The 27,544-nt window shown below is 39.1% G+C and overlaps 2 protein-coding genes across 3 annotated transcripts; both read left to right on the top strand.

Moving 5' to 3' along the window:
• The first annotated feature begins 3,310 nt into the window (after positions 1 to 3,310).
• Positions 3,311 to 4,478, top strand: LOC116872042 (olfactory receptor 2A12). 2 transcript variants are annotated; one of them, XM_032865064.1, is made up of 2 exons: positions 3,311 to 4,185; positions 4,430 to 4,478. In XM_032865064.1, exons 1-2 carry the CDS (start codon positions 3,311 to 3,313, stop codon positions 4,476 to 4,478), a joined length of 924 nt encoding a protein of 307 aa, XP_032720955.1. The 2 variants fall into 2 exon arrangements, with proteins under 2 accessions (XP_032720955.1, XP_032720964.1); XM_032865073.1 differs by lacking the exon at positions 4,430 to 4,478 and having other exon boundaries at positions 3,311 to 4,189.
• A 13,023-nt stretch (positions 4,479 to 17,501) lies between these two features.
• On the top strand, positions 17,502 to 18,431 carry LOC116872033 (olfactory receptor 2A12-like). The gene has a single exon (XM_032865051.1). The coding sequence runs from the start codon at positions 17,502 to 17,504 to the stop codon at positions 18,429 to 18,431; it is 930 nt and encodes a 309-aa protein (XP_032720942.1).
• Positions 18,432 to 27,544: the final 9,113 nt, after the last annotated feature.

The raw sequence follows: 27,544 nt of genomic DNA, 5'->3' as shown, positions 1-27,544 counted from the left end.
TCCCTAGGGATGATATAGTCCTTTGAGGTGCTGCCTTAACAAGCCCCATGGGGGACACCCATATATCATAACATTTAAACCATTCCAAGAGGGGACATTGAAGCAGGCACACTTGAAAATCAAGTACATAAGAAGTCTGAATATTTGAGGCTTGTATTATGTGACATAAGCCATCAAGTATGACTTATATCTGCTACATTTTCATGCCAGCGTTCTCCTGGGTAGGATCACTCATGCCATTCTTCCTGAGTTCTCATTTTTCTGCATAAGCAGATGCACACAGATGCGTACACGCGGATAACAGAGCTGAAGAACTCTGCACACGTTTTACATTGCTCTGTAGGAAAGCCGTAGAATGGTAGGAAGACACTTTGTAATGTGTTCCCTGGATGTCACAGGTATGCCTCTGGGAAATGGGTTGTTTTTAGGTGATCAGAGTATATAGCCCTCCCACCTAGACACCTCCTGAGCAGCCCTGAGTACTGTCCTCTTGGTCAAGGTGGAAAGGATACTTGGGACTCATCATCCACCAAACCCACTTCACAGAGTAGGTGACTCATTTGCCCATCTCTGTGAGTTTTCATGTACATTCAAGCTGAGTTTAAAAGATATACCAGAAATAGCATCTCCCTTTGTATAAATCATTATAGAGAAACTGGTTGATGAGTAACAGAAGAGCAAGACAGAAGGATGGCAGAAATCATCAGGTTTAAAGAGAAGAAAAAGAAGCCACTTTTGTGAGACCCCTTTCTCCCACTATGCTGAGGGTCTTAGTAATACTAGTATTACTAACCACTACGCTCTCACAAGCCCTCCTCAGTCTCACCTATGGGAAGAGGCAGGTGGAATTAGATGTCTGTGACTCATGGTATCAAACTGAAAGGGGCATAAGTGCCATCTAGTCCATTTGCCTCTTTCTACAATTGAAGAATATGAAGCCAGAGGTCTTACACAATTTTCCTTGACCTGTCATTTCTTCCCCAGCTGCACTATCTGATCATGCCACATCTTAGAAATATCTTCCAACCAGGGAAGTGAGAACATGGGAGCTCCTTTTATATGCTGCCCAGGAGGGAGGTCTTAATTAGTGGCAGGGAGAAATCCTATTGTTATTTGATAAAATTCCATTATTATTTTTTGTTTATCAGTAAAGCTGGTAGAGGTTTCTGATTAGCTTTTTCTTATTTGGTGTCTCAAGCTTGCTCTTCCAAGATGGTAGTCCTCATCCTAGGGGTGCGGTTCCCTAGGGAACACATTGATCCTAGAATGGAATTATGTGATCACTAGTTTCACTTAAAGTTAGGAAGTAAGTATAGATGGTGGAAATATGGTAAAACACACACACACATGTGCACACGCACACACACACACACACACACACACACACACTACTACAGAGTTTCTCTATTTCACCTCTGTTCTGTATCGGGCACCATATTCAGTGAAAACATTTGCGCTATAAAATTTTAAAAATTTAAATGTGCTTTATTTTTTAAGTCACTTTTGAGAAGTGTGGGTTTTTTTAAACAATGGAACTAAAGTAAAAATGTGTTATTCTTAAATTTAAAAAATGCAAAAAGAAAAATAGGAGAATCCAGTTCAGTCGGTATAATATGATGTAATGAGATGATCTTCTCTTTGTTTGAGAAGATCTTTTCTGTGTAAGGAGTATTTGCTACATTTAGGATCCTCTCATTTGTATTCTGACAGGTTGGTTTTCAGCTCTCATATTTAGATCTAAAATCTACCTGGAATTTATATGGTGTATTATGTGAGGTAGGGGCCATGTTCTCACTTTGTTCCACATGGATAGTTAACTGACCCACATTATTAAATACCAGTTCCTCCTTTGCCAGACATGGTTGAGTGTGCGTATACAAGTGCATGCGTGTGTTTCTGAATTTCCAAATTAATCACACTGCTCTGTTGATCTAGTTGTTTATCTTTGCCCCAATACCATGATGATTTAATTACTGTGGCTTTATGATAAGTGTTGGCGATGGAGTAACTGCTACCTCATTCTTCCTTCTCAAGATTTCCATGACTATCCTTGACCTTCTGCATTTCATATAACATTAAAATGAGATTATTAATTTCCACACATTAAAAAACCTGCTGGGATTCTGATTTGAATCTCATTGAAAGTACAGATCCATCTGGAGAGATTTAGAACTTTATAAATCATCTAATCTGTAAACACACACACATACAAATATCCTTCATTTTGTCCATTAACCTTGAATTCAGAGTTTTTATAAAAATCACTCATTGATTTCAAGAATTTACCTATGATATTTTTTAAAAAGATTTTATTTATTTATTTGAGAGAAAGAAAGCATGTGAGAGAGAGCAAGAGCATGAGTGGGGTGTTTTTACTTTTATTTTTTCCAACTTTTCTTTCTTTCTATCTTGTAATTTTGAATTTTTGTTGTTCTTCACCCAGCTCCATGGACCCTGCATATATAATATGTAATATATAATACAGGAGTGTCTCGGTCTCTGGTGTTCTAATGAGAGAGCCAGGAAGTGTACTGACTTCTTGATAGTCACTTTATTCAATGGCCCAATAGCTGTTTTATATCTCCTTTTATATCCAAACACTTAGTTTCAAGCAATCATATTAGTATATTCTATCTCCCAAAACTTGCCTTGACTCTGTAAGAGTTGCAGGTATAACATCCCGCTTTCATACTTGGAGCATATATGTTTCTGATTCATTTCTGATGTTGCAAAAATGATCTCATTGTAAGCTTTGGCTATCTATTTGGGGGTTTGCATTTTATATTTTGATTTCTCATCTCCATGTGTTAGGAACTCCTCTTGAGAACAGATCTTTCTTCTTAACTAAATGTACAACCAATAGTGTAGTACAATGTTAAAATTGTTAGTGTCATTTATTATTGTTCATATTTCTGGGAGAAAATAGAAATTAGTGGAAGCAGAGGTAAATGAAAGAGAATCTGACCCTATTTCTTTATTGGCTTCAGCTGATTATTGCTTACAATGAATTTCAAGAAATGACTTTTCTTCTATTTTTGAAAAGCAGCCAGAGACCCTAATTTGTATGTGAAATCTACTAATTGTTAATATTGGTCAATAACTAAATTTATTAGATATCTCTAAAAGCCAAATGTACAGATCAGTATCACAGACTTTGGCCTAGATTGGATCCATGAATTACCGACTTGCGGCCTTTGCGTAAATTCTTACTCTGTATGAATGTATCCTTCCTTTTTCCTTTTCCTTTTCTATCACTCAGCTCCAAAATTCCCGTGCTAAGTGCAGCATTGTACCTATCTGCCAAAAGAACATGGGAAGCAATCAGACATGGATCACAGAAGTTATCCTGCTGGGATTCCAGGTAGACCCCAAACTTGAAGTTTTCCTCTTTGCGTTCTTCTTGCTATTCTATAGCCTCACCGTGATGGGGAACAGACTCATCCTAGGGTTCATCTGGCTGGACCCCAGACTGCACACCCCCATGTACTTCTTCCTCTCAAACCTGGCCATTGTTGACATGTCCTATGCCTCAAGCATTGTCCCCAAGATGCTGGCAAATCTTATAATGGAGACGAAAACCATCTCCTTTGCTCCATGCTTACTTCAGACATTTTTGTATTTGGCACTTGCTGTCACAGAGTGTATGAGGTTGGTAGTAATGTCCTATGATCAGTATGTGGCAATCTGCCATCCCCTCCATTACACTGTTGTCATGAGCTGGAGGATATTTACTGTCTTGGCTGCCACTTGCTGGATATTCAGCTTCCTCTTAGCTCTGGTCCATATTACTCTCATTTTGAGGTTGCCCTTCTGTGGGCCACAAAAAATCAACCACTTTTTCTGTCAAATCATGTCAGTATTCAGATTGGCCTGTGCTGACACTAGACTCAACCAAATTGTTCTCTTTGCGGGCTCTGTGTTTGTTTTAGTCGGGCCCCTCTGCTTGGTGCTGGTGTCCTATATGCACATCCTGTTGGCCATCCTGAGGATCCGGTCCAAGGAGGGTCGCAGGAAGGCCTTCTCTACCTGTTCCTCCCACCTCTGTGAGGTGGGGCTCTTCTTTGGCAGCGCCATTGTCATGTACCTGGCCCCTAAATCCAGCCATTCTCAGGAACAAAGAAAGATTTTATCACTGTTTTACGGCCTTTTCAACCCTATGCTAAACCCACAGATCTATAGCCTGAGGTGAAGGGTGCCCTGAGAGATTCCTGGGGAAGTCATCCGTGTAAGGGATGGTTTGGAGTATTTCAAGACTGTGAGCTTTTTCCACATGGTTCTGGGTTCTTGAATGCACTTTTTTGTCCCTTAATTTAACAAACCCAGTACTCTTTATCTTTGGATTTCTTATAAAATGAGACTATAAATACTCTTAGGTTTTAAGTCATTGATACAAAACCTGAGATAAATAGTATGAAACAGAAAATCACAGTCTAATGAACAGAGATGCAAAGAGCTTAAAGAAAATATTAGTAAAATAAGTCCACAAAATAATATTAAATTTTGATAAAGTTTTATCCTCCAAATGCAAGAATTATTCAACATTAAAACAATGAAAATAATTTGCCACATTAACAAACTAAAGGATATATATCAGTAGATCCAAGAAAGTGTTTGACAAAATTCAACATCAATTCATGATAAAATTCTTTACAACCTAGTATAACAGTAAGTATTCCTTAAAGGATTTACCAAAAAACCAAAAGAACACATATAATAAGTATAATACTTACTGGTGAAATGCTAGCACCTTTCCCAGTAAGTTAAAAAAAAAGACAAAGATGTAGACTCTTACCACTTTTTTTCCTTGTTTTAACTTTTTTACTAGAGACCCTGAAGAGTATAGTTAGACAATAAGAAGAAATATATGATTTGTGTGCATACACACATTTGACAAGGAATAAATGAATTGTGATTATATACAAAATAACTGATTATATATGTAGGAAATCTGAACTGTAAGAAAGTTAAGCAAAGTAGCTTGATATAAAATCAATATGAACATGAATTACATTTTTATATAACAACAAATAATTAAAGTGAAATTTTACACACTGTTTGTATAGACTACGGGACTTACTTTTGAAATTAATGTTTCATTTCATGAAATGAAAACTCGAATGTTTTCAACTCCTTATTTTGAAATGCTTAAGAATAAATATAGCAATATACAAAGTAGATTTAACAATATACAAAAACTATAAAGATACACTTAGAAAAATTTATTGAGTCCCTATAGCAACTAAATACACAAATGTACAGTATACGATATGCTGACTTCTTGGACTGGAAAACATAATATTACAAAGATTCCATCTCCTCAAACTGATTAATATATTTAATGTAATCCTAATCAGTATCCCACAATATTCCAATGGTGTGGATATGTGCAGAACTTCACAAGCTGATTTTAAAATGCAAAGGGCCAATCCCAGCCCAAACACTATTAAAAAAGATAAAGGACAAGGTGGGAGTATTTAGTTCTCCTGATAATAAAGTGTACTAAAGTGCCAGTAAATAAAACAGTGTGTTGTTCATGCAGGCGTTGACCAATAAATAAGCCAAACAGAATACAAAGCATAGAAGCAGACTCGTGTCTTTATAAAATGACACTTGTCATGTTAAAGATGTGGCAGGGCAGTTCGGTGGGGAAGGGAAAGGTTTTGTCGTAAATGCAGCTGCCACAATTGAGGAACCGTGTCAATGCTCAAACAGACAGAAAACTCAGTTCCCAGTGTTTTCAAGACCTTATTGTCAAACACAAATTGTACAAAAAGCTTTTAGAAGATAAGAAAGGGGAGGACTTCTAAAATAATATATACAAAACTGTTAGCCCCAAAAGAAAACATTGATAAATTTGACTAGATTGAAATAACAAATGTCTATCAATGAATAAAAAGCATAAAAAGAATGAAAAGACAAGACCCGGAATTCTCTCCTACCCACTCTTCTGATTTTATCAGGTTTCAAACCTCACCTCCTCAGAGACCAGCATATTTCAGAGTCTCGCCTCTCTGCACTAAGTGACTTTCTACCCTATCACTCCAGTTTATCTTTGTACCCAAATCACTTTACGAAATAAACAGACCTAAGGAATAAAGGCAGAATGGATCTTTTTTCTTTCCTGGACATATGGTAGATGAGGCATTTTCAGGTGTTTTGGTGGTAGAATTTTTCTGACATATCAGTATTTCAAACTGATAAAGAACCAAAGAGAAACTCTTTTTGCCTGTCTTTCCCTCTTTATCAAGAAGAAAGATCTTTTCTGGAATTACTCCCCCTTGGCAGATTTTTCCTGGTATTCCACTGGACAAAATTGGGCCAAATGCTCATCTCTAAACATCTCTGACAAAGACAATGAGATGAGAGCTTGGCTTTGATCCCTGTGGCTCAGAGTGAGAGCCACTTTCTGGATAAGTTTACTACTTGATACCTCAAGAATATCAGTACCAGCTCAGCAAGGAAGGGGTAATGGCCATAGAACAACCAACAGTATCTGCTAAATGGTTCAAGTTGTGAAGCAAGACTTCTTGAATCTTCAGTGAGAAACTCACAGTAAAGCATAATGTTTAAAACTTAATGGCTGGGTGCCTGGGTAGCTCAGTTGGCTAAGCGACTGCCCTCGCCTCAGGACATGATCCCAGGGTCCTGGGATGAGCCCCACATTGGGCTCCCTGCCCAGTGGGGAGTCTGGTTCTCCCTCTCTCTCTGCTGCTCTGCCTGCTTGTGCTCTCTTGCTCTCTCTGTCAAATAAATTAATTAAATATTTTTAAAAAATAAAAAATAAATAAAACTTAATGGCTACAACCTCTAAATATAATGAAAAATTGTTATATCAAAGAGATTGTGTTAAGAATCAGAAGATTAAAAAGGCTCTGAATTAGAATAATTTAGTTACATAGTGGGTACTTTTTCTTCTGCTAGATTAAAAAATATATACACTTAAAAATAGCATGAGAAGTATGAACCAATTTTCACTAAAATACTATCTGTTTATCCTTTCCTCCTTTTATTTCTCTAAACATACAGAGATATATGGGAGTCAACTAACAAAATGTGTGGGTAATGTATTTTTATGAATTGCTTATTTTCATTTGGGGAAAATATTCCTTTTACACAAAATAAGAAGTCAAAATACTTTCCTAAAGCATCATATGATTACATTTTATTAGCCCTGAATCTGTATATTTATTTGAAGAAATCTCTGGGATACTGAGTTATTTAGCCATTGTAGTTACCTCCAAGTGCTTTGTTATGGAATAATTTTAGATTTTCTATGTACTTTTCAGGATTGCTTTTTTACACATGGAGCTCATTTCCTATTTACAACAAAGAATTCCATTTTTTCTCCTAAAAGTGGGTAGAGAGAAGCTGGTAAAGAAGCATAGAGACTTAAATAAAGAAGGTAACATAAATGCAGCTCTCCTGTTTACTGCCAGGATGTGAGCAAAGGGAATGCAGATTTTATCTCGATCAGTTTTATCCCTTAGTGTCTGACACATTACTGGTCTATGATGAACATCTGATTAGGGAAGATAGTGGTGGTAAGCACCTACTCTCTGATCCTGAACAGGGTACAATGCAATGTTGTTTTCCCATTGATCACCCCAACAAAGGAGATGCAATTTCAGGAAAAGTCTTTGGGTGAAAGAAAGAGAAACAACACCACATTGGAAGCCCATTCGTCCATACACATCAGCAGTGGCAAAACGTTTGTATAGAAGAGTGAAAGGGGGGAAGGAAGGAAGGAGGAAAGAAAGGAAGGAATGAAGGGAGAGAGAGAGGAAGGGGGGGAGGGAGGAAGGAAGGAGGAAATGAAGGAAGGAAGGAAGGAAGGGGGGGAGTGAGGACGGAAGGAGGAAAGGAAGGAAGGAAGGAAGGAAAAGAAAGAAAGAGAAAGAAAAAGAAAAGACAAGACTCAAGCTCTCTGAAGGAGAATTTTCTGTCTCATTGATGGCAAAATACTAAAATGATATTTAGGTGCAGCTGTAGTTATTGTACTTGTGATCTGCAAACACTTCTCTCTCTAAACTGACATTCTTTAATAGAGGTCCATCACTAATGATAGAGCCAAGTAGGCTTTGTAACATTTATTCTTACTAAAATATTAATCAATATTAATTTTTATAATAAAAGAAGTCTAAGACTCCTCACAAGAAATGCTTTTGCTTTCTCCACTTCAAAGATTAGAGACAAAAAAAGAGAGAGAGAGAGACAAATCATGACACCTCTTTGCATCAACAATGTGCTGTGTTAATATCATCATATTGTTCAACCAAAAGAAATTAAAGTGGTAAATAAACATATTTTTTTAAGAGGGAGAGGTGGGGAGGGGCAGAGGGAGGGTCAGAGAGAGGGAGAGGGAACCTTAAGCAGGCTCCAAACCCAGTGTGGAGCTCAACGTAGGGCTCATTCTCACAATCCTGATATCATGACCTGAGCTTAAGAGTCAGACATTTAACTGACTAAGCCACCAGGTAGGTGCCTGAGCAGGCATCAACTTACTATCCTTGGTTCTATCTGGGTATTGGTGAGTGAAATTTATTTTTCTGTAATAATCTTGTTTTCCTTATAAAATACAGGAAATAGAAACAATAAAAAAAAATACAAGTATTACTTAAGCACAACTTGATAAGTGCTTTTAGTCTTCTGGAGAAGGAAGACCAGTCTGGGTTTAGATAGTCGAAGAGAGCTCCCTGAGTACTTTGAAGGATTGTTATTATATTTGAAGTCAAATGGGTACCAGGACAAAATTGACTTGGAATAAGGAAAAGTATTTCCTGAGTGGGAGCAATTGAGTAGCACTTGAATAAAGTGGAGTGTCTTGAAGAATGAAAAGTATGTGGATAAGGCTCTATCCAATACAAATTACTTTAGGAAAAGAAATAACTCCAATATCCTCTCCTTAAATATATTTTCTCTGCTGCCCAATAGATTAAATATATTACTTTTATTTTGAAGTGGCTTTTCTACCAAAGTTTAAGAACTAAGACTCTACATGTGCACTCTGGAAGTTAGAAGTGGAAGGACTTTACAATCATCAAACATCACTTAGCACACAAGGTTGGGACCCATTATTTATTTGTTTGAAGAGAGAGCACAAATTGTGCTGGGTGTGGGGAGCAGAGGAACAGAGAGAAGCAGACTCCCTGCTGAGCAGGGAGCCTGATGCAGGGCTCAATCCCCACGACCCCAGGATCATGACCTGAGCCAATGGCAGATGCTTAACTAGACTGAACCCCCTAGGCACCCCCTGACCTTTATTTTTTCCCAAACATTTTATTGAGATTCATTTTAACTGTAGGCCTTAACCCAGGATGAAGAAACAAAAATGGGATTCAGAAATCTTGAGAAATTTGAAATGGAGACAAACTAAAGAAAATTAAGGGAGAAGTATATCTAAACTTCCAAGTGGGAAATGTGCAGTGATTTCCTGGCAATAAAATTTCTCCACTGTTTCTCCAAGATGATGTATTAATAGGGTCCATGGCATCCCTACCATGAAACATCAAGAAATCATAGCTTCTCTTCTACAAACAGGAAGAATTACAGAGTGGAGCACTTTTAAAGCTGATAAAATACATAGGGAGAGAAATTAATTTATGATATGATCTTGACTTCTTTATTTTCTGTGCCAGAATCTTGTGTAATTTAGAGACATTCTGGCCTCACTCAATCCCAAGCAAACACAAATCCCAAACAAATGCACATTAAAAATCCCGCAGGACCCTGAAAGATCAAAAGGAGTACACATGGGAAATGCATTTATTGGTTCACCTGCTGATAGGAAAGTGGGAAACTCTTCAAATCTCTCTGAGGAGAGCGTGAGTGGATGTAACACCACAGCGTTCTGTGCCCTGCATCATTATTTGTGTCTGTGGGGATGGAGCTGGGTTCAAATGATGACAGAACAAAGCCCTCACTTGCAGAAGCGAGTCCATCATCAGGTTCCGCCATGAGAACTGTGTATGTGGGCTTCCCCTCCCGATGAGTTCTCTTTAGGCAAGAGGCTCATTCCCGGTCCTTCCCTGTGAGATTTCTTCCAAACCCAAGGCCACATTTGAAGAAAAGAACACAGATTATACCACTGTAAGTAAATGTGGTTCATTAGCGGTAGGACGGGGTTTGCAGGGCAGAAATGGGAAAAGGCAGGTGGGAATGAAATCCCTGGCTTTGGGCATCAGTGACTAAATGCTTTTCATGTGTGGCCCTAAACCTATCTTCATAACTAGGGCCCTGATGGGGATCTCTAGGTACCACTACTAATTTCCATGGTGTAGCCATGACACCTCTGACCCTCTAAAACCCTCAATCCACATTCCCCTCATCATTCCTCATGTGGCAGCTCTTGGCTTTGTCATGAATGTCAGAAAAGAGGAATCAGCTAACCATCCAGTGGGATCTGATCTGACTGACGAAAGGCTTACAAAGAACTTTAAGGGTCACGTGGCCCAGGTGCCTCCCCTTACAAATAATCCTGAAGTCGGAGGTAAATGGTTACTTGCCCTGAGACTTCTCTTCCTTCCCTGCTTTGTTAACTGCCTGCCCCTGCAGATGCTCAGAAAGATTGCCTGCCCCAGTGGGACCCACTTGTCACTTGCCTGGGAGATGACATTCTCTTATAGAGGAAACCCTGTTCTGTTGGTGTACAGATTCTCCTTTTGTCCCCTGTTTTAGCAGAGGAGTATTGCGATTCTCAACCTGTTTCCTTATGATTATTGGATGCAGAAGTTACTCTGTGTGTTGGCTTTCAAATCCCTAATATGTCTTTAAGCACTTACAGTCTTATGTGAGTTAACGGATGAGATTTATTGTTCACCCCACTTTGCAGCTGGTGGAGCTGAGGGCCAGAGAAGATCAGAGGGGTCACAAGACCAGCATGCAAAGTCGGGATTTGAACACAGGCCGTTGAGCTCAGAACCCATGTTTCTTTGTTACACTCTGCTACTCATTAGGACCAAGCTGTGTCTCTAAGTAAGTATTGGAGATGGTAAGTAATTTCTGAGTGTGAAAGTTGGACAGATGTGTTCTTCCCCAGAACACCAGAACCCAGAGCTCTCACTCCGAGTGATCAACAGAACCTCTCACTGGAGGTCAGTGCTAAATATCCAAAGTATGGCCTCTTTTCCCGTCAAGAAGTTTTTGAGTTTTAAAACCTGTGTTTTCCTCTTCAATCCATGAGTGAGTTTTCTTTAAAGGATTTTTCCATTTTTTTAAATCTTTTTGAAAATTAATTTTTTAAAATCAGTATATAAAAACATTAACAGAAATGAAAATAAAATGGTGTGTGTGTGTGTGTTTGTGTGTGTGTGTGTGTGTGTGTGTGTATTTATTTATTTATTTATTTGGTGTGCTTTTTATTTAAACTCAAAAAATAACCAAAAGGAAAGGCAAATAAATGTGAAAAGGTTTACAATACCATGATTTTGTTGGATTTCTAATCTTGATGACTTGGACTCTTTCTTGAATTTGTGGTCTTATTAATATTGTTAATAACAATTAACATTACTATAACGCCTAATATATGCTGGTTTCGTGGTCGTTATCCTTCACATCAGCCCTTTTAGACACCTGTTGTCATTATTTTGTGGATGAAGACAATGAGGTGGTGACTAGAGTAAGGGACTCCAGGTCATAGCGTTCACCTTGCAGAACGGAGATTGGAATGATGCTCTGACCAGCATGGTTAACACTGTTAACCATGCTGCTTTCACCCTGGTTCAGGGATCTTGCTGTTTTCAGTCCCTATGAATTTTTATGCTGTGGAAGAACAGAGAAATGTATCCATGAAACTGTCCCTTATTCTGTGCACTGAGGACTTTTCTTTAATATGGACCTGGAGCTGGAGCAGATACTTAAGTCATTTACGATCTCTCTTTGTTGTCATCTGTCCCAGGCTTTTTCTCAGAGGAGAAAACAAATCCGGTTTCTTGAATTGTGAAATTCAAAATGCAAGATCGTGCCAATATTTAAAGGTAAATAATGCTTTCACCTCATATATTTTTCTACTTTCCTTGTCCTCCACAAATGAGCTGACTGACAGTATGTGTAGATAGTGACCGTTACAGAGTGGTCTCCTTGTGATTTTCCTACAAAACTATAAAAGGGTGCAATTGGCAGCCAGTGCGACCTGTAGTTTCTTAATAGCTCACGTTTGATGAAATATGTTGTTTCACTAAGAATTCTGTTTGCCTCCTTTATTCTTGACATTTTGGAAATTGGTTACTGGATTCTCTCAGAAATATCTTGGGGGAAAAAATTACACATAAAACTCTATAATTCCAGATTATTTTAAGTATGAACTTTGATTAGTCAAACAATTTTAAACATTTCGGAAAGGGAAGCTAATAACTGGCATATCTGAAAGCTGAAGGGTCCATGTATCTGCTGCCCTGGGTCACTGGCCTGAGTGTAACAGGACCACAGAGGGACACATCATAGATGAGCCCATCAGGCTTTCCTTGGATCTACTCTCAGCATCCCATCTCAGGCCCAGACAGCCTTCCTTGGCCACAGGCCCTGTGCTCAGCCTGCCTGGCCTTCCCCTTCAGGCTCATTTCACACTTCCCCTCCAGGAGGTCTCCTAAGACTCATCCAAAGATGACCTTTGGAAAGAAATCGTCTTTCCTGCTTCCTGTGTCTTCATTAGCTCTAAAGACATGCATACAAGACTTCTGAAAGCACGATCTCATTTTCTGTCATTACTTGTGCCTTGCTTTCCATGGTGAGAGAATGTGCTTATTTCAGAAGAGCCTTAAAAACTTACAAAATGTCATATTACTGGAGGCTCTGGCATTGAGAGCTCTCTGAGCCCTCCTATCGGCTTGATTCCCTGGGACCCATTTACACAATATTTGGTCTGTCCACAAAATGCCATATTCTGTTCAGAAAGAAAATGTATTGTTCAGACAGAATTTGTATTGTCCAGACAGTTTACAGTTTCCTATTTCATACCTGCTAACTAGTAATTCAGTATAAATCCTTTAACTGTGCTCTCCTTGCATGAATTTAAAACTAAGTCAATAAGTCAAAAGTACATCTATCGGCCCATATAAAATCAGTAATATTTGAGTGACTTTGTAAGATATTTTACTGACCATAATTTGCTGCTAGTTCCTGGGTCCTCCAGTGAATGTCCACCCAAAACTTAGGAAGTTAGCTTAAAACAACCACTTCCTTTTAAGGGAAACACCAACTTCTTCACAGAGGCATAGACACAAAAGTTCACATGAAAGAGAGCAAATGCCTCTCGAATATACGATTTCATTGCTCTCTGCACAAATGTGTCTGCTAGTAAGCATGTTGGTCAACCACAGGATTATAAACAAAGGGAATTCACAAAGCAGACATTAGTATGCAGCATCTGAGCAGTACCCAGGGAAAGAGGAGGCCTTCATGAACTGGCTTGGGACCACTACCACTAGTAAGCAAGCCGATTCTAAGTGACTTTTTCTAAGATACTGATGGGAAGTTTCCTAGCTGATAGCTAAATTCTCTGTCCCTCCTGATTCTGCTTACAGGTACTGGTTTTATTGTTGTTTTCAGTGTTTTAGTCTTTAACTTCAAACCCCTAAAAGCTACATTGCAGATAAGGAAATTAAAGGGGCTTCGAGATGTGCTTCTCTGAACGACAGACGCCACCCTCTCTGACCTCTGCCACATCACAGCTCTGCCTGTGCTCGCATCACATTTTGGTGGGTGTTACAATAGTTTTCAACCTAATTTATGATCTGTTTCTACTTTAGTCCATAGAAGATCTTGATCTTTTTCTCTGTTAAGACAATTCATAGAAAAAAATCTGTATAAAAAAAATTGAATTTGAGATTTTTAGTTTCCCCTTTCCTGTCAAAGGTTAACTATTTTTCATAATGTAGTGATTAATTGCTCCTGTATGAAACTGTAAGAAAATCTGCTTAGATTTGAGATTCCTGTTAACATTTGGTGAGGATTACTCTCAAGATGAGCAGGAATAATGTGCATCTAAAAATAATAATAATAATAATATGCATCTTTGGTTGAATATTACATTGTAGATTTTTCCAAAATGAAAATATTTTGCTTTTTTTCTCCCAGTAATGCATGAAGTTTATTAAGCAATGAGAAAATAAGCAAACAATTTATACAAAAGAGAAATCCCCATACAATCTTTTGCTCAGTTTCTTTATTCTCCATCATTTGGTCTTCTGTATCACTAATTCTCTCTTCTGCCTCAATTATCCTAGCAGTAAGAGCCTCCATTTTTGATTGCACCTCATTAATAGCTTTTTTAATTTCAGCTTGGTTAGATTTTAATTCTTTTATTTCTCCAGAAAGGTCTTTTATTTCTCCAGACAGAGTTTCTCTAATATCTTCCATGCCTTTTTCGAGCCCAGCTGGCACCTTGAGAATTGTCATTCTGAACTCTAGATCTGACATATCCATATTGATTAGGTCCCTAGCCTTCAGTACTGCCTCTTATTCTTTTCTTTTGTGGTGAGTTTTTCTGCCTTGCCATTTTATCCAGATAAGAATGTATGAACAAGAGAATAAAATACTAAAAGGGTGGCAAAGACTCCAGAAGAATGTATGCTAACCAAATCAGAAGAGACCCCAAATTGAGGGTAGAAGAAAGGGGGTAAAAAGAAGTATTAAAAAAAATTTTTTTTTTAAATTTAAAAAGTACATATATGTACTAGCCTGGTGAATAGAACAGAGTCACCCACTTGATTTTGGGTGTATTTTGGTTTCTTTGAAGAAACTACCTCCCTAAATTTAAAAAAAAGAAAAACCTCTATATATATAAAAATAAGGGTAAACATGATGAAGGGATGGAAAATGACTGTAAAAATGAAAATTTTTTTTTAAAAATTCTAAAAAAGTAACTGATAAGTTGGTTGGAAAAAGAAAAAGAAAGTGGAGAGAATTTGCTCAGGCTGGAGACTAGAACAAAGCCCTGTGCTAGATTTCAGATATATTTTGATCTGTTGGAAGAAATTGTATCCCAAATTTTTTTAGAAGAAAAAACCCTATATGTATGCAAAAAATAATGTTAGATACAATGAAGCATAAAAATATGACTATAATAATGAAGGTTTAAAAATATTTTTTTAGGGCGCCTGGGTGGCTCAGTGGGTTAAGCCTCTGCCTTCGGCTCAGGTCATGATCTCAGGGTCCTGGAATTGAACCCTTTGTGGGCCTCTTTGCTCAGCAAGGAGCCTGCTTCCCCCCTCCTTCTCTCTCTGCCTGCCTCTCTGCCTACTTGTGATCTCTCTCTCTCTCTCTCTCTGTGTCAAATAAATAAATAAAGTCTTTTAAAAAAAGATTTTTTAGAAAGGTATTGTTAAGATAAACTAGTTAAAAATGTTAAAAGAGGAAAGGTTTAAAAAAATATGATAAGAAAAAAAAGAAAATTAAAAAACTTTAATTAACTTTGCAAGACTAAAGAATCATGGGGAGAAAGCCATGAATTCCATGCTTTGCTTTCCCCTCCTCTGGAATTCTGCTGTTCTCTTTGATCAGTGAGCTTGGTCTTGGCTGGATGTTCTCGCTGATCTTCTGGGGGAGGGGCCTGTTGCAGTGATTCTCAAATGTCTCTGCCTGAGGTGGAATTGCACTGCCCTTGCCAGGGGCTGGGCTAGGTAATCTCCTCGAGTTCACTCTCGGGGGCTTTTGTTCCCTGAGTGCTTTCCGTAGAGCTCTGGAGGACGGGAATGAAAATGGCGGCCTCCCAGTCTCCGGCTGGGAGGAGCCGAGAGCTCGGGGCCCCACTCCTCAGTGCGCCCTCGGAGAAAAGCTCTCGATCACTCCCGTCTCCCTGGTCTCAAGCCGCGCTCCGAGCTCACCCGGCCGGTGACTGTGTGTTTCTGTCTCTGGCGCACAGTCCCATTTGGAGTCTCCAAAGCTGGCAGATCCTGCCACTCTGCTCCTCTGGCAGATGGAGGTGGGTCTCCCCAGATTTGCCTCTTGTGGGGTCCCTGCTCAAAGAGCAGTGACCTGAATGTGCCACAGATCGCAGTTTAATGTAATATAATAAAACCACATTAGTTTCAAATAATGCCTATAAAATATTACTTCAATAATGAAAATGTGTATTAAATTAAGGGGAAATTATAGTAAAAATTTGTCTCTATAATATGATTCTAATTTTAAAATATGAATTTGAGGATTTAAGTTTTTACAAAGAAAAATTGAAATTATTTTTTAAAACACTCTGTTGGATTTGAAACTACAGCCTAATTTGAAAGTAAAGATAGTTCGCAGGTTGTTTCTGGGGACAAGGTGAAGATTGTGCAAAGGCACAGCCAGCAGCAGTTTACATGGGTTCAAGACTGTTCCATGACCATTTTTCCTCTTGGATAGACCCAGCCACCTCCCAGGAAGAGCTTCCTAAAAAGAAATATCCAACCAGGGCCCCGCCTGTTCCCACTCCCTGTTACCCTTAGAACCCATCAGAACAGCAGGGGCCAGTGAGCGTGTTAACAGGTGAGGAATGTCTGAGGGAAGTTCACGGCCACAGGAGTTGCCAAATCTGGGAAGATATGATGATGACAATTCTGTCACACCAGAAAATAAGATAAGCTCCAAGATTTTTCTTGGAGAGAAAATACCCCAAAAATAACATTAACAGCTATGTTGTCATTGTAATTCATTTTCCCTTTTGAGATTCATTGTTGAGAAATCTGTAGAAATGTCCTCCTTATTTACCTGAATTCAGGATATGTACACGTGTTCATTGCAACTAGTCAAAGAATTCTTTCTCTTATGCCTAAATTTCAGTATCCAGTGTTGATAAAATAGGCGATAAAACTCTCAAATAAAACTGCAAACACTGGAGATGGAAAAGAGGATCTGGAAAGAAGCTTGTAGGGAGGATTTGTAGCTGAAAATAGGGGCTTACAAAGTAATAAAGATACTACAAAATGGAGACTTTATTTAGAAGGCATTTCAAATCTGAAATAAATAGGTAGAAAAGCATCTGAGGAGGTAAGTTGATAAGTAAGCAACATATGAAGAAGAGAGGGCCCTAATTACCTCATATCATGGGCCAAGAAAACAAGCAACCTTAGGAAACAAAACTACCTCCTGTTGCATACACTCTGTCAGGGCATCTCTCTTCTAACTACATTAGCAATCAAGATTTGCACCCTTGAAGGGAAGCCAGAGCACTTTAATTCTCCAAAACAACATATCTGTGCATGTGTGTATGTGTGTGTGCATGTGTCTGTGTGTATGCTTTAGTTACAGAATGTAATCATGTATATTATGTTGTAATATATTTTATTTATAATAAATTATACACAGCTATAACCTGTCATTCCATTGATACAAGGGGAATTTTTTTCTGATTTATATGAGCACACTGAGTTTTTTAGACATATCTAAAATAAATGACAGAAAATCAATCCAGAGTAATATATTTCCAAATGGTCATTCTGTAACATATAGTGATATTTTGAATCTTGATTACCCTAGAGCTCTGACCTTTCTGTTGTGAATGTGGACTTGTCAGTCTCTGCCATCGAAGCATGGGAGTCAACCAGACATGGATCACAGAAGTCACCCTGCTGGGATTCCAAGTCGATTCAGCACTGGAGCTCTTTCTCTTTGGACTTTTCTACCTCTTCTATACCCTCACCCTTCTAGGGAATGGAGTCATCCTAGGGCTTATCTCTTTAGACTCTAGACTACACACTCCCATGTACTTCTTCCTCTCTCACCTGGCCATTGTTGACATGTCCTATGCCTCAAACAATGTCCCCAAGATGCTGGCAAATCTTGTGAATCTGAAAAGAACCATCTCCTTTGCTCCTTGCATTATGCAGACTTTTTTGTATCTGGCTTTTGCTCATATAGAGTGCTTGATTTTGGTTGTAATGTCCTATGACCAGTTTGTGGCAATCTGCCATCCCCTACATTACACTGTCATCATGAGCTGGAGAATATGCATGGTCCTGGCTGGCACTTCCTGGGTGTTTAGCTTCCTCTTGGCCCTGGTCTATTTAATTCTCATCCTGAGGCTGCCCTTCTGTGGGCCTCATGAAATCAACCACTTCTGTGAAATCCTGTCTGTCCTCAAGCTGGCCTATGCTGACACAAGGCTCAACCAAATGGTCATCTTTGCAGCCTGTGTGTTTATTTTACTGGGACCCCTCTGCTTGGTGTTGGTGTCCTACTCACACATCCTGTTTGCCATCCTGAGGATCCAGTCCGGGGAGGGCCGCAGAAAGGCCTTCTCCACCTGTTCCTCCCACCTCTGTGTGGTGGGGCTCTTCTTTGGCAGCGCCATTGTCATGTACATGGCCCCCAAATCCTGCCACCCTGAGGAGCAGCAGAAGATCCTTTCCCTGTTTTATAGTCTTTTCAACCCTATGCTGAACCCACTGATCTACAGCCTGCGGAATGCAGAGGTCAAGGGTGCCCTGAGGAGAGTGCTGTACAAATGGAGGCACATGTGAGGGACAGTGAAAATCAACATGGGGAGGGGCCTTTTGCTCCCCATGAAATATAGTAGGTGGCATTTTTTCACCTTATGCTACAATAAATGCCACATTAAGGTAGAATATTTTAGACCTAAACACACAACCTGAAGCCATACAGACTTTAGAAAATAGATGAAAACCTTCAGGACCGTGCATATGCAAAGATTCTTAGAGATGAACCAACAAGCGCAAGACAAAAAATTTGAAGACTTGATAAATATTAGGCCTTTTCAGAATTAATCATTGTGATCATCAAAGTCACTATGAAGAGAGAAGAAATGCAAGTCACAAACTGCTTTGTATTTTTTTAAATGCAATAGTGAATTGGGTATGACCACAAAAGGAGACACAGGGAAGTGCCTGGGAAACACAAAGTTTGTTGTCCTCTTAAGTTCTGGAGAAGGAGCCATGTACACCTTGCAGGGCCATATAGGAAAGATACCAGGGTGGTCAGGAGACAGAAGACAGGGGCAGGGAAGGTTTATATCATTGCCTTCATGAGCATTTCCACAGAAAACACCCAATAAATTGTTGTATAAGAGCAAGCTGGAGTTCCCATAATGGGTAAATCATTACCATGTACAGAAAGGGCATCATGAAGACAATGGGCCAGGAGAATTCTAAAGGTGAAAATTTCTGTGATCTTCAGAGCTAGAGTTACCTTACTTCCAATAATCTCCTTTAACTCCATCTGGCTTCACAGGGCACCTAAGTGGCTCAGTCAGTTAAGGGTCTGCCTTAGGCTCAGGTTATGATCCCAGTTCTGGGATCAAGCCATTCATCAGGCTCCCTGTTCTGCAAGGAGCCTGCTTCTCCCTCTCCTCCTGTTGCCCCCTTACTTGTGCATGTTCTCTCTCTCTCTCTCTCTCTCTTTCTGTCAAATAAATATGTAAAATCTTTTAAAAAATTAAATATATCTGGCTTCTCTTCAGCCTTGAACTATAGAGTGCTGTATAATAGTATGTCCTACTGTTTGCCCTTACTTTCTCAAAAACCAACATGCCCAATTTTGACCTTCATACAAGTGGGATGGATTTCCTCTCAGGTCTCCCAAACCCCTGGTATTAAAAAAGAATTATAATAAACCATTTTCAAATGCACAGTTTACAACTGTAAACTTCAAAGTCATGAAATGTTGAATCTCTGATCTCTAAAAGCAAAACAAAATGAAAATAAATAAATACCTTTTGCTTGTAAATGGAGTTTTTAAGCCCTGAATAATACAGTAGATGATCTCTTCAGATCTCAAAGCAAATTTCTAAGACACTGCCTCCAACTATGAGAATAAAGTAAAACAAACAAAATCCAGTCCTTTTGTCACCAAATTGTAATTACCAAAGGTGAAAACAATAATGGGGCTTTTCAGTACAACTGCTGAGAAGGGAGGGTTTATGAGGCACTCATAGCCATGCAGGCAGGATGGTGATGGAGACTCCAGGCCCTATTGAGAGCTTCTACAAAGAACAACAAAGCCCATGAAGTTTTTGTTTTATTTGTTTTTGGTCTTTTGTTTGTTTTTTATGTTCAGTTAGCCAGCATATAGTACATCATAAGTTTTTGTTGTAGTGTTCAGTGATTCATTAGTTGCGCATAACACCCAGTGCTCATGCCCACACATGCCCTCCTTAATATCCATCACCTGGTCACTCAAACCCCTCACCCTCCTCTTCTGTAATCCTCAGCTGGTTTCCTGGAGTCCAGAGTTCTCACAGTTTGTCTCCCTCTCTGATTTCTTCCCATTCAGTTTTCCTCTCCCTTCCCCTGTGGTCCTCTACTCTATTCCTTATCTTCCACATATGAGTGAAATCATATAATTATCTTCCTCTGCTTGACTTACTTCATTTAGCATAATCCATCCATGTCGATGCAAATGGTGGGTATTCATCCTTTCTGATGACTGAGTAATATTCCATTGTATATATGTACCACATCTTTATCCATTTGTCTGTTGAAGGACATCTTATTTCCTTCCACAGTTTGGCTATTGTGGACATTGCTGCTATGAACATTGGGGTGCAGGTGCCCTCTTCTTTTTACTACATCTGTATCTTTGGGGTAAATACCTAGTAGTACAATCACTGGGTCATAAGGTAGCTTTGTTTTTAATGTCTTGAGCAACCTTCATACTGTTTTCCAGAGTGGTTGTACCAGCTTGCATTCCCACCAACAGTGCAAGAGGGTTCCCCTTTCTCCACAATCTTGACAACACTTGTTGTTTCCTTTCTTGTTAATGTTGGCCATTCTAACTGTTCTGAAGTGATATCTCTTTCTCTCTTTTTCTAAGATTTTATTTATTTATTTATTTATTTTTCAGAGAGATAGAGAGGGCACAAGAAGGGGGAGCAGCAGAGGGAGAGGGAGAAGCAAACTCCGCACTGAGCAAGAACCCAAAGTGGAACTCAATCCCAGAACCCCGGGATCATGACCTGAGCTGAAGGCAGATCCTTAAATGACTGAGCTACCCAGGCATCCCAAAGGTGATGTCTCATTGTAGTTTTTATTTTAATTTCCCTGATAGGTAGTGATAAACATTTTTTCATGTGTCTGTTAGCAATTTGTATGTCTTCTTTGGAGAAGTGTCTTTGCACATCTTCTGCCCATTTCTTGACTTATTTTTTTATTTATTTTATTATTTGTGTTTTGGATGTGGAGTTTGATAAGTTCTTTATAGATCTTGGATATCAGCCCTTTATCAAAAATGTCATTTGCAAATATCTTCTGCCATTCCATGGGTTGCCTCTTAGTTTTGTTGACTGCTTCCTTTGCTATGCAAAAGGTTTTTATCTTGATGAAGTCCTGAAAGTCCATTTTTGCTTTTGTTTCCCTTGCATTTAAGACATGCCTTGAAAGAAGTTTCTGTGGCCAGTGTCAAAGAGTTTATTGCCTATGTTCTCCTGTAGGATTTTGATGGATTCCTGTCTCACACTGAGGTCTTTCATCCATTTTGTGTTTACCTTTGTGTATGGTGTAATAGAATGGTCTAGTTTCATTGTTCTGTATATGGTTATCCAGTTTTCCAAGCACCAGTTGTTGAAGAGACTGTCTTTTTTCCATTGGATATTCTTCCCTGCTTTGTCAAAGATTAGTTGGCCATAGAGTTGAGGGTCCATTTCTGGGTTCTCTATTGTGTTCCATTGATCTATATGTTTGTTTTTCTGCCAATACCATACTGTCTTGATGACTACAGCTTCGTAATATAGCTTGAAGTCAGACATTGTGATGCTCCCACTTTGGTTTTCTTTTTCAACATTCCCCTGACAGTCCGGAGTCAATTCTTTCCTGATTAAAACTCTTCAAAGTACAGGAATAAAGGGAACATACCTCAATATCATAAAAGCCATTTATGAAAAGCCCACAGTGAATATTATTCACAATGGGGAAAAACTGAGAGATTTTCTCTTAAGGTCAGGAACAGGAAAAGGATGCCCACTCTCACAATTATTGTTCAACATAATACTAGAAGTCCTAGCTTCAGCAGTCAGACAACAAAAAGAAATAAAAGCATTCAAATTGGCAAAGAAGTCAAACTCTCTTTCTTCACAGATGACATGGTACTTTATGTGGAAAACCCAAAAGACTCCAACCCCAAGTTATTAGAATGTATACAGCAACTCAGCAATGTGGAAAGATACCAAATCAATGCACAGAAATCAGTTGTATTTCTGTACACTAACAATGTAATTGAAGAAAGAGAAATTAAGGAATCAATCTCATTTACAACAGCTCCAAAAACCATAAGATATCTAAGAATAAACCTAACCAAAGAGGTAAATGGTATATACTCTAGAAACTACAGAACACTTATGAAAGAAATGGAAGAAACACAAGAGATAGAAAAACATTCCTCATGGATTGGAAGAATAACCATTAAAATGTCTATCCTGCCCAGAGCAATTTACACTTTCAATGCAATCCCTATCAAAGCCCATGAGTTTTTAAGGTGTATGAAGGTGATCAGCTGGGAGGAAAAGGAACTGCTCTGAATAACACCATGTCCTCAATGATATATAACGATACACAATAAAAACTAGTTTCAGTACAAGCATTTAAACTGAGGTAGGGTAACTGGTTTTGTCTTTGTTTGATTGGAACTCAGAAATCAGTAAGCCATGGCTAATTGTAATGATAACTGTCATCATAATAATCTGGGATATGGACACGGGCCAAATCTGTTGGAATGTCACAGCAAATACCTCTGTAATTCTTACTGACTTCTTCTGTAATGAAACCGAATGGCACCATGACCATACTCTGCTGTGGCATGCCATTGGCATGATTGATAAAATTCAACTACCTTATGTAAACTACCTTATGTAAATGCTGATGCTGATAACCAAACATACTGAGATCAAGTTAAAGCCTCCTCAAGTTGTAATGTCAAAGGAAAATGGCTGGTCTGGGGAAGAACTTGAGTTGGCTGACCATCAGCTCATTTCTATGCTAAATAGCTCTGTTCAAGGTTATTACAAGGTACAAACAACATAGCTCCAAGGAGAGCAAGTAATCAAATAAGTACAGAATGTGAAAATGTATGCCATGGCTTTCAAAGACATTGCTGTTTCTTTGAATCTATCCTTCGTCTCCACTGGCTCCTCCAGACATGGGGCACATTCATGTTCTTGCTTTATCTATCCTATTCAGTAAAATGTTGCTGTCCCTGCTGCATAAGTGCTCTTTAAATGTAGATGCTCAGAAAAATACGGTCCTTTTGCTGTAAGAGCACCTAGGCTGAGAACCAGGTGTGTGGACTGTGCCATAAAAAAGGGTTAACTCAGCTATTTTTGTATAAGTTAGGAATTAAAAGGAACTTTAAAATACTCTAATCCTAACAGTTAGAGTGAGGCACAGAAATGGAAACTGTGTCCCTCTGAGTTGGGATTCAGAATTACTTTGATAATTAGGGTTAGGAGCCCTCGAGACACATGTGGCTGATGATGAAGAGCAGTGACAGGAGAGCCTGTGTCTGAGGAAAAACATGGGATCCAAATGCTGCTCCTTGGTTAAGAGGAAAGACTACAGGTGGCAGGATTCCCAAGATGACCCCCCAAGGTACCTTTCTGCCCTTCTTTTTAAATCAAGTGTTAATCTGGGCTCTGTGGAGACATTTTGCAAAACAGTGAAAAGAGTAGGTATGTTTTACACTTAAAAATAATTATTTATTTGAGATCATGGTGGGAGGAGGAGAAAGAGAGAGCAAATGGCACGAGAGCATGGAAAGGGCAGAGGGAGAAGTAGTTAGAGACTCCTTGGCCAACTTGGCACTGAGCAAGAAGCCTGGCAAGGGGCTGGATCTCACCCCCCTGAGATTACTCCCTGAGCCAAATTCAAGCTGCAGACACTTAAACAACCGAGCCACCTGGGCAACCCTGTTTACATTTTGAACAATCTTACATGTTGGCTTAAGCAAGGAGAACTGAATTCTCTATTTCTGCTGCATTCTATCTGATGCAATATCACAGGTCATGTTTTCTCTGGAAAGCTCCACGGGGCACTCATGAGAAAGGGAGGATGAAGAAGGCAAAAAGTGTAAAAAAAATTCTGAAAATAGTTTTGATCATATGGATTTTTGAGAGATTCTCAGACATTCCCTCCGTTTGCAGGACCCACTTAGAGAACCAATGACTTAGTATATTCAAGCTCAGACTCCACATTCATAAAATGGTAATGCTGATCAGATTAAACCATGTAGTCAGTATAGAGCACTTGGCACATTTTCTGAAACAAGACAAGGGCTCAGTAATTGCTGTTTATGAATAGTAGAAACCTTCCTCATTTGTACTTAGCAATCCTTCCTACAGACACAGCTTGGGGATCTACTCTCTCTCAGGGTTTCCATAACAGGTTCCATGGGAATCCACTTCTAAAGCACCTGTGATCAATTTGAGAGTTTTGGTATAGTAATTTGTGCTATTTGTCTCACACTTATAACCCTTGAGATAGTTGGAAGTTTGTGTACAAACAGTGTAATGCCAATATCCATCCTGTTTGTTCCCCAGAATTTTCCTCCAAGGACCATCAGACACAACCTTAGGTCTCCCCTCAGAGGAAACTCAGGGAATTCCCCCCCGCAATCTTAGGAAGAAGATAAATAGATAAAATATCATAAGATCATTCTGGGAGTTTGAATTCTCAATAGAAACTCAAGAATGTTTTAAATTCATCTGACTCCAAAATAAAAGCTACACTCCTGGGGTTCTTTGAAGAAACTTCAGCAAGTCTAGTGAGTGACTCCTTCTGTATCTGGGGCTTAATCCTCTGAAAGCTACCTAGGGAACAGGTCCCTACATCCATTTTAGAGGTACATCTCTCAACTCTGTGGGGTTTACTGTAGGTTAAATTTACTTCTTGTGAGAAAACCCAGGGCTAACATGTCCTTATGTAGAAGAGATTATTAACTTATGCTGGGAGATGATTTTCAATATGGGTGCTGATAAAGGACAGGTTATGTGGCCAAAAATGACATTCCTGCGTAAACTTCCCTCCTGACTCACACTTTCCTCCTGAACTTCCTTCCTGACTCACACTTTACTCCTGAATTTCCCACCTCTCTCTCCCCTACCTTAGGGACCATCTGCCCACTGTGTGGTGGACAGACATCCTTGAATTCCCCTGGCATCTCTCTCACCATTTCCTCCTAATGTAACTGAGTAGTGATGGGCAGAACTAGCACAGCTGTCTCAGGGCTGTGTGAGGGGCTCAGACAATGAGAAGCCTTATATTCAGCCATTGTCTTTGAACATGTTTCCCAAATGGCCAAATTAATGAAAGGACTTTATATATCACCTAGCTTAAATGAAGTTTTCTTTTTTAAACATCTATTTATTGATTTTAGAGACAGAGCAAGCCCAGGGATGGGCTTGATCCTGGTACACCCAGATCATGACCTGAACAGAAATCCAGAGATGGTCACCTAACCAACTAAGCCATCCAGGCTCCCAGAAGATCTTGATGTCCAGACAAACCTGTCTTAATGGAAAAGAATGTTCTAGTAACATTTACAGTAAATCTTTGCTGAAACACTGTAAAATGTAAGTTTGCCGTATAGTTATCCTTTTTGGAACCATACCAGTTTTTCACTCTTTTGTGAAGATTTTCAAGCTTAAAAATCACTGAGTTTATGCACATGTCTTTCCTATAACAAAACACGATAAAAAGGAGTGCCAATGGTTCTGACGAGGGTTGGAGAAAGAGATATAGCTCCCTCCATCAGGAAACATTCTGGGCTCCAGGACAGCCCACAGAAAGCTGCCCCTACTGACTGAACAAAGGTTTCCTTTTTGAGCTGCTCTTATTTCATTTACTCCATTGGAGAGATGAAATTTTAGGTATCACTACCATGACATCTTCTTCTGTATGCCAGTACTGTATCTGCTTAAGGTTTTTTTTTCTGGAAAGAGAGGGTGGGGGGAGGGTACAGAGAGAGAGAGAGAGTCTCAAGCAGCCTCCAGGACCAGCACATAGCCCAGAGCTGCTCCATCTCAGGACTCTGAGATCATGACCTCAGCCAAAAACAAGAGTCAGATGCTTAACTGATTGAGTCACCCAGTTGCCCCACTGCTTCACAGTTTTAATACAGGTTTATTCTTATTTTTATTTTATTTTTTTCTGTTGTTCATTCTTCTAACAACAAGATGGTGATAATGGTAATGAAAATGAGAGTGAGAAGATTCACTAATTCAGACACAAAAATAACTAGGCTAAAAAGTTATTAAACAAATGTTCCCATTGAATAGTGATGGATTCAATGTCTTCAACAGTATTTTATCCTTTCTGTTCACAGAGTAAATTTGGTTCAGACATTGCTTAGTGTATCCCACTGTGCCTCTGTAGAATTCTGCAATACTGATATTGCTATCTCCCACTTTACACAAGGTACGCATATTCTTTAATTGTAGCAAAAATCCGTGTCACAAACATAAGGCACATTTACAGAGAAGCTTCCCAAAAGCAATCATACTCATGGAGGTGAAAAAAATCTATGATTTTTGTTTCTCTTTAATTTTCCAGTGATCATATTCTAACTTCTCTAAGGAAGGAGAAACCACGTCTTTGTCAAAAACTGGCAGGTAGAACATACTTAGTACATCCATTTTTTGAACTAAAATAACAACCATCCACCTAACAAACATTTCCTGAGTGCCTGTTTCATGTAGCACTTTACCTGTTATTTTGAGATGTAAAGATGTTCAGGACATATTAAACACCCACAAGACTGCCTATTTGGTGAGGGAATCTCAGTTCAAATCCACGACATTTGGTATCTTTGATTTCATCATCTTTGATTATCTTTGATTTCATCTTGAGGATTATCCAGATCTTCATGGTGAGGATCTACCTCTTCACTGTTAGTATTGACCAAGCCCAGACATTTAGTAGGTACCTGAAGAGCCTCTTCATGTGAATCTACTCTGATTCACAAGAGTAGAAAAGACCCTTTTTTGCAGGTTGTTTTATCATTCGTGTTTCAGTGGGGCCAAGAGAAGATCAAGGAGGCTGCCTTCTTTCTCTTTGTAGTACTTAGTGGTACATATAATAAAATGGTTCAGTTGAGGAGGACTATGACAACACCCATGGCAACACCCCACCAGAATTAGACAACGAGGGTAGTGATGCACACAGTTTGTAACCACACTGATATTTTTGAATGTCCCATTTTCGTTTTCCAACCCAATATGTACTAGATTGAGAATTTACAATTCCCTAACCCTAGTATGCTCTTAAGTGTTATACAATAATTCTCAGTATTTAAAAACTTACTGAATTCATCCTACACTCAGAAAAGGCACACGATGGTGGAGAAAAAGAGAATAAGGTAAACATGAAAGAGATAGTAACATTTGTTGAATCTGTGTGAAGGCATTTGGGAGTTCTTTGCCTAATTCTTGACCCTTTCTTGTGAGTTTAAACTTTCACATTAAAAGTTCAATCAAGAAGGTAACCAATTCTGGGGAGTAGGGGGAGCTGGCTAGTAGGTATAAAGATATAACCTTTCTCCAAACTCATTTTGAGATAAGTAACTCTAATTTTTGTTGATTCTCCAGCTCTGACCTTTTCTCATTCTTCAGTCCTTGATAAACTGTCACTGGGAA

The sequence above is a fragment of the Lontra canadensis genome, unplaced genomic scaffold (genome assembly GCF_010015895.1).
Source record: "Lontra canadensis isolate GAN:19392208 unplaced genomic scaffold, GSC_riverotter_1.0 scaffold2, whole genome shotgun sequence".
NCBI classification, from domain to species: Eukaryota; Metazoa; Chordata; class Mammalia; order Carnivora; family Mustelidae; genus Lontra; species Lontra canadensis.
This window is presented reverse-complemented; position numbering and strand designations above follow the sequence as displayed.

Excerpts from the sequence above, each read along its gene's own strand:
- LOC116872042 (XM_032865064.1), top strand. The coding sequence starts at position 3,311 with ATGGGAAGCAATCAGACATGGATCACAGAAGTTATCCTGCTGGGATTC. Across the intron at positions 4,186-4,429 it reads CCACAGATCTATAGCCTGAG|TCTAATGAACAGAGATGCAA; the intron begins GTGAAGGGTGCC and ends AGAAAATCACAG.
- LOC116872033 (XM_032865051.1), top strand. The coding sequence starts at position 17,502 with ATGGGAGTCAACCAGACATGGATCACAGAAGTCACCCTGCTGGGATTC.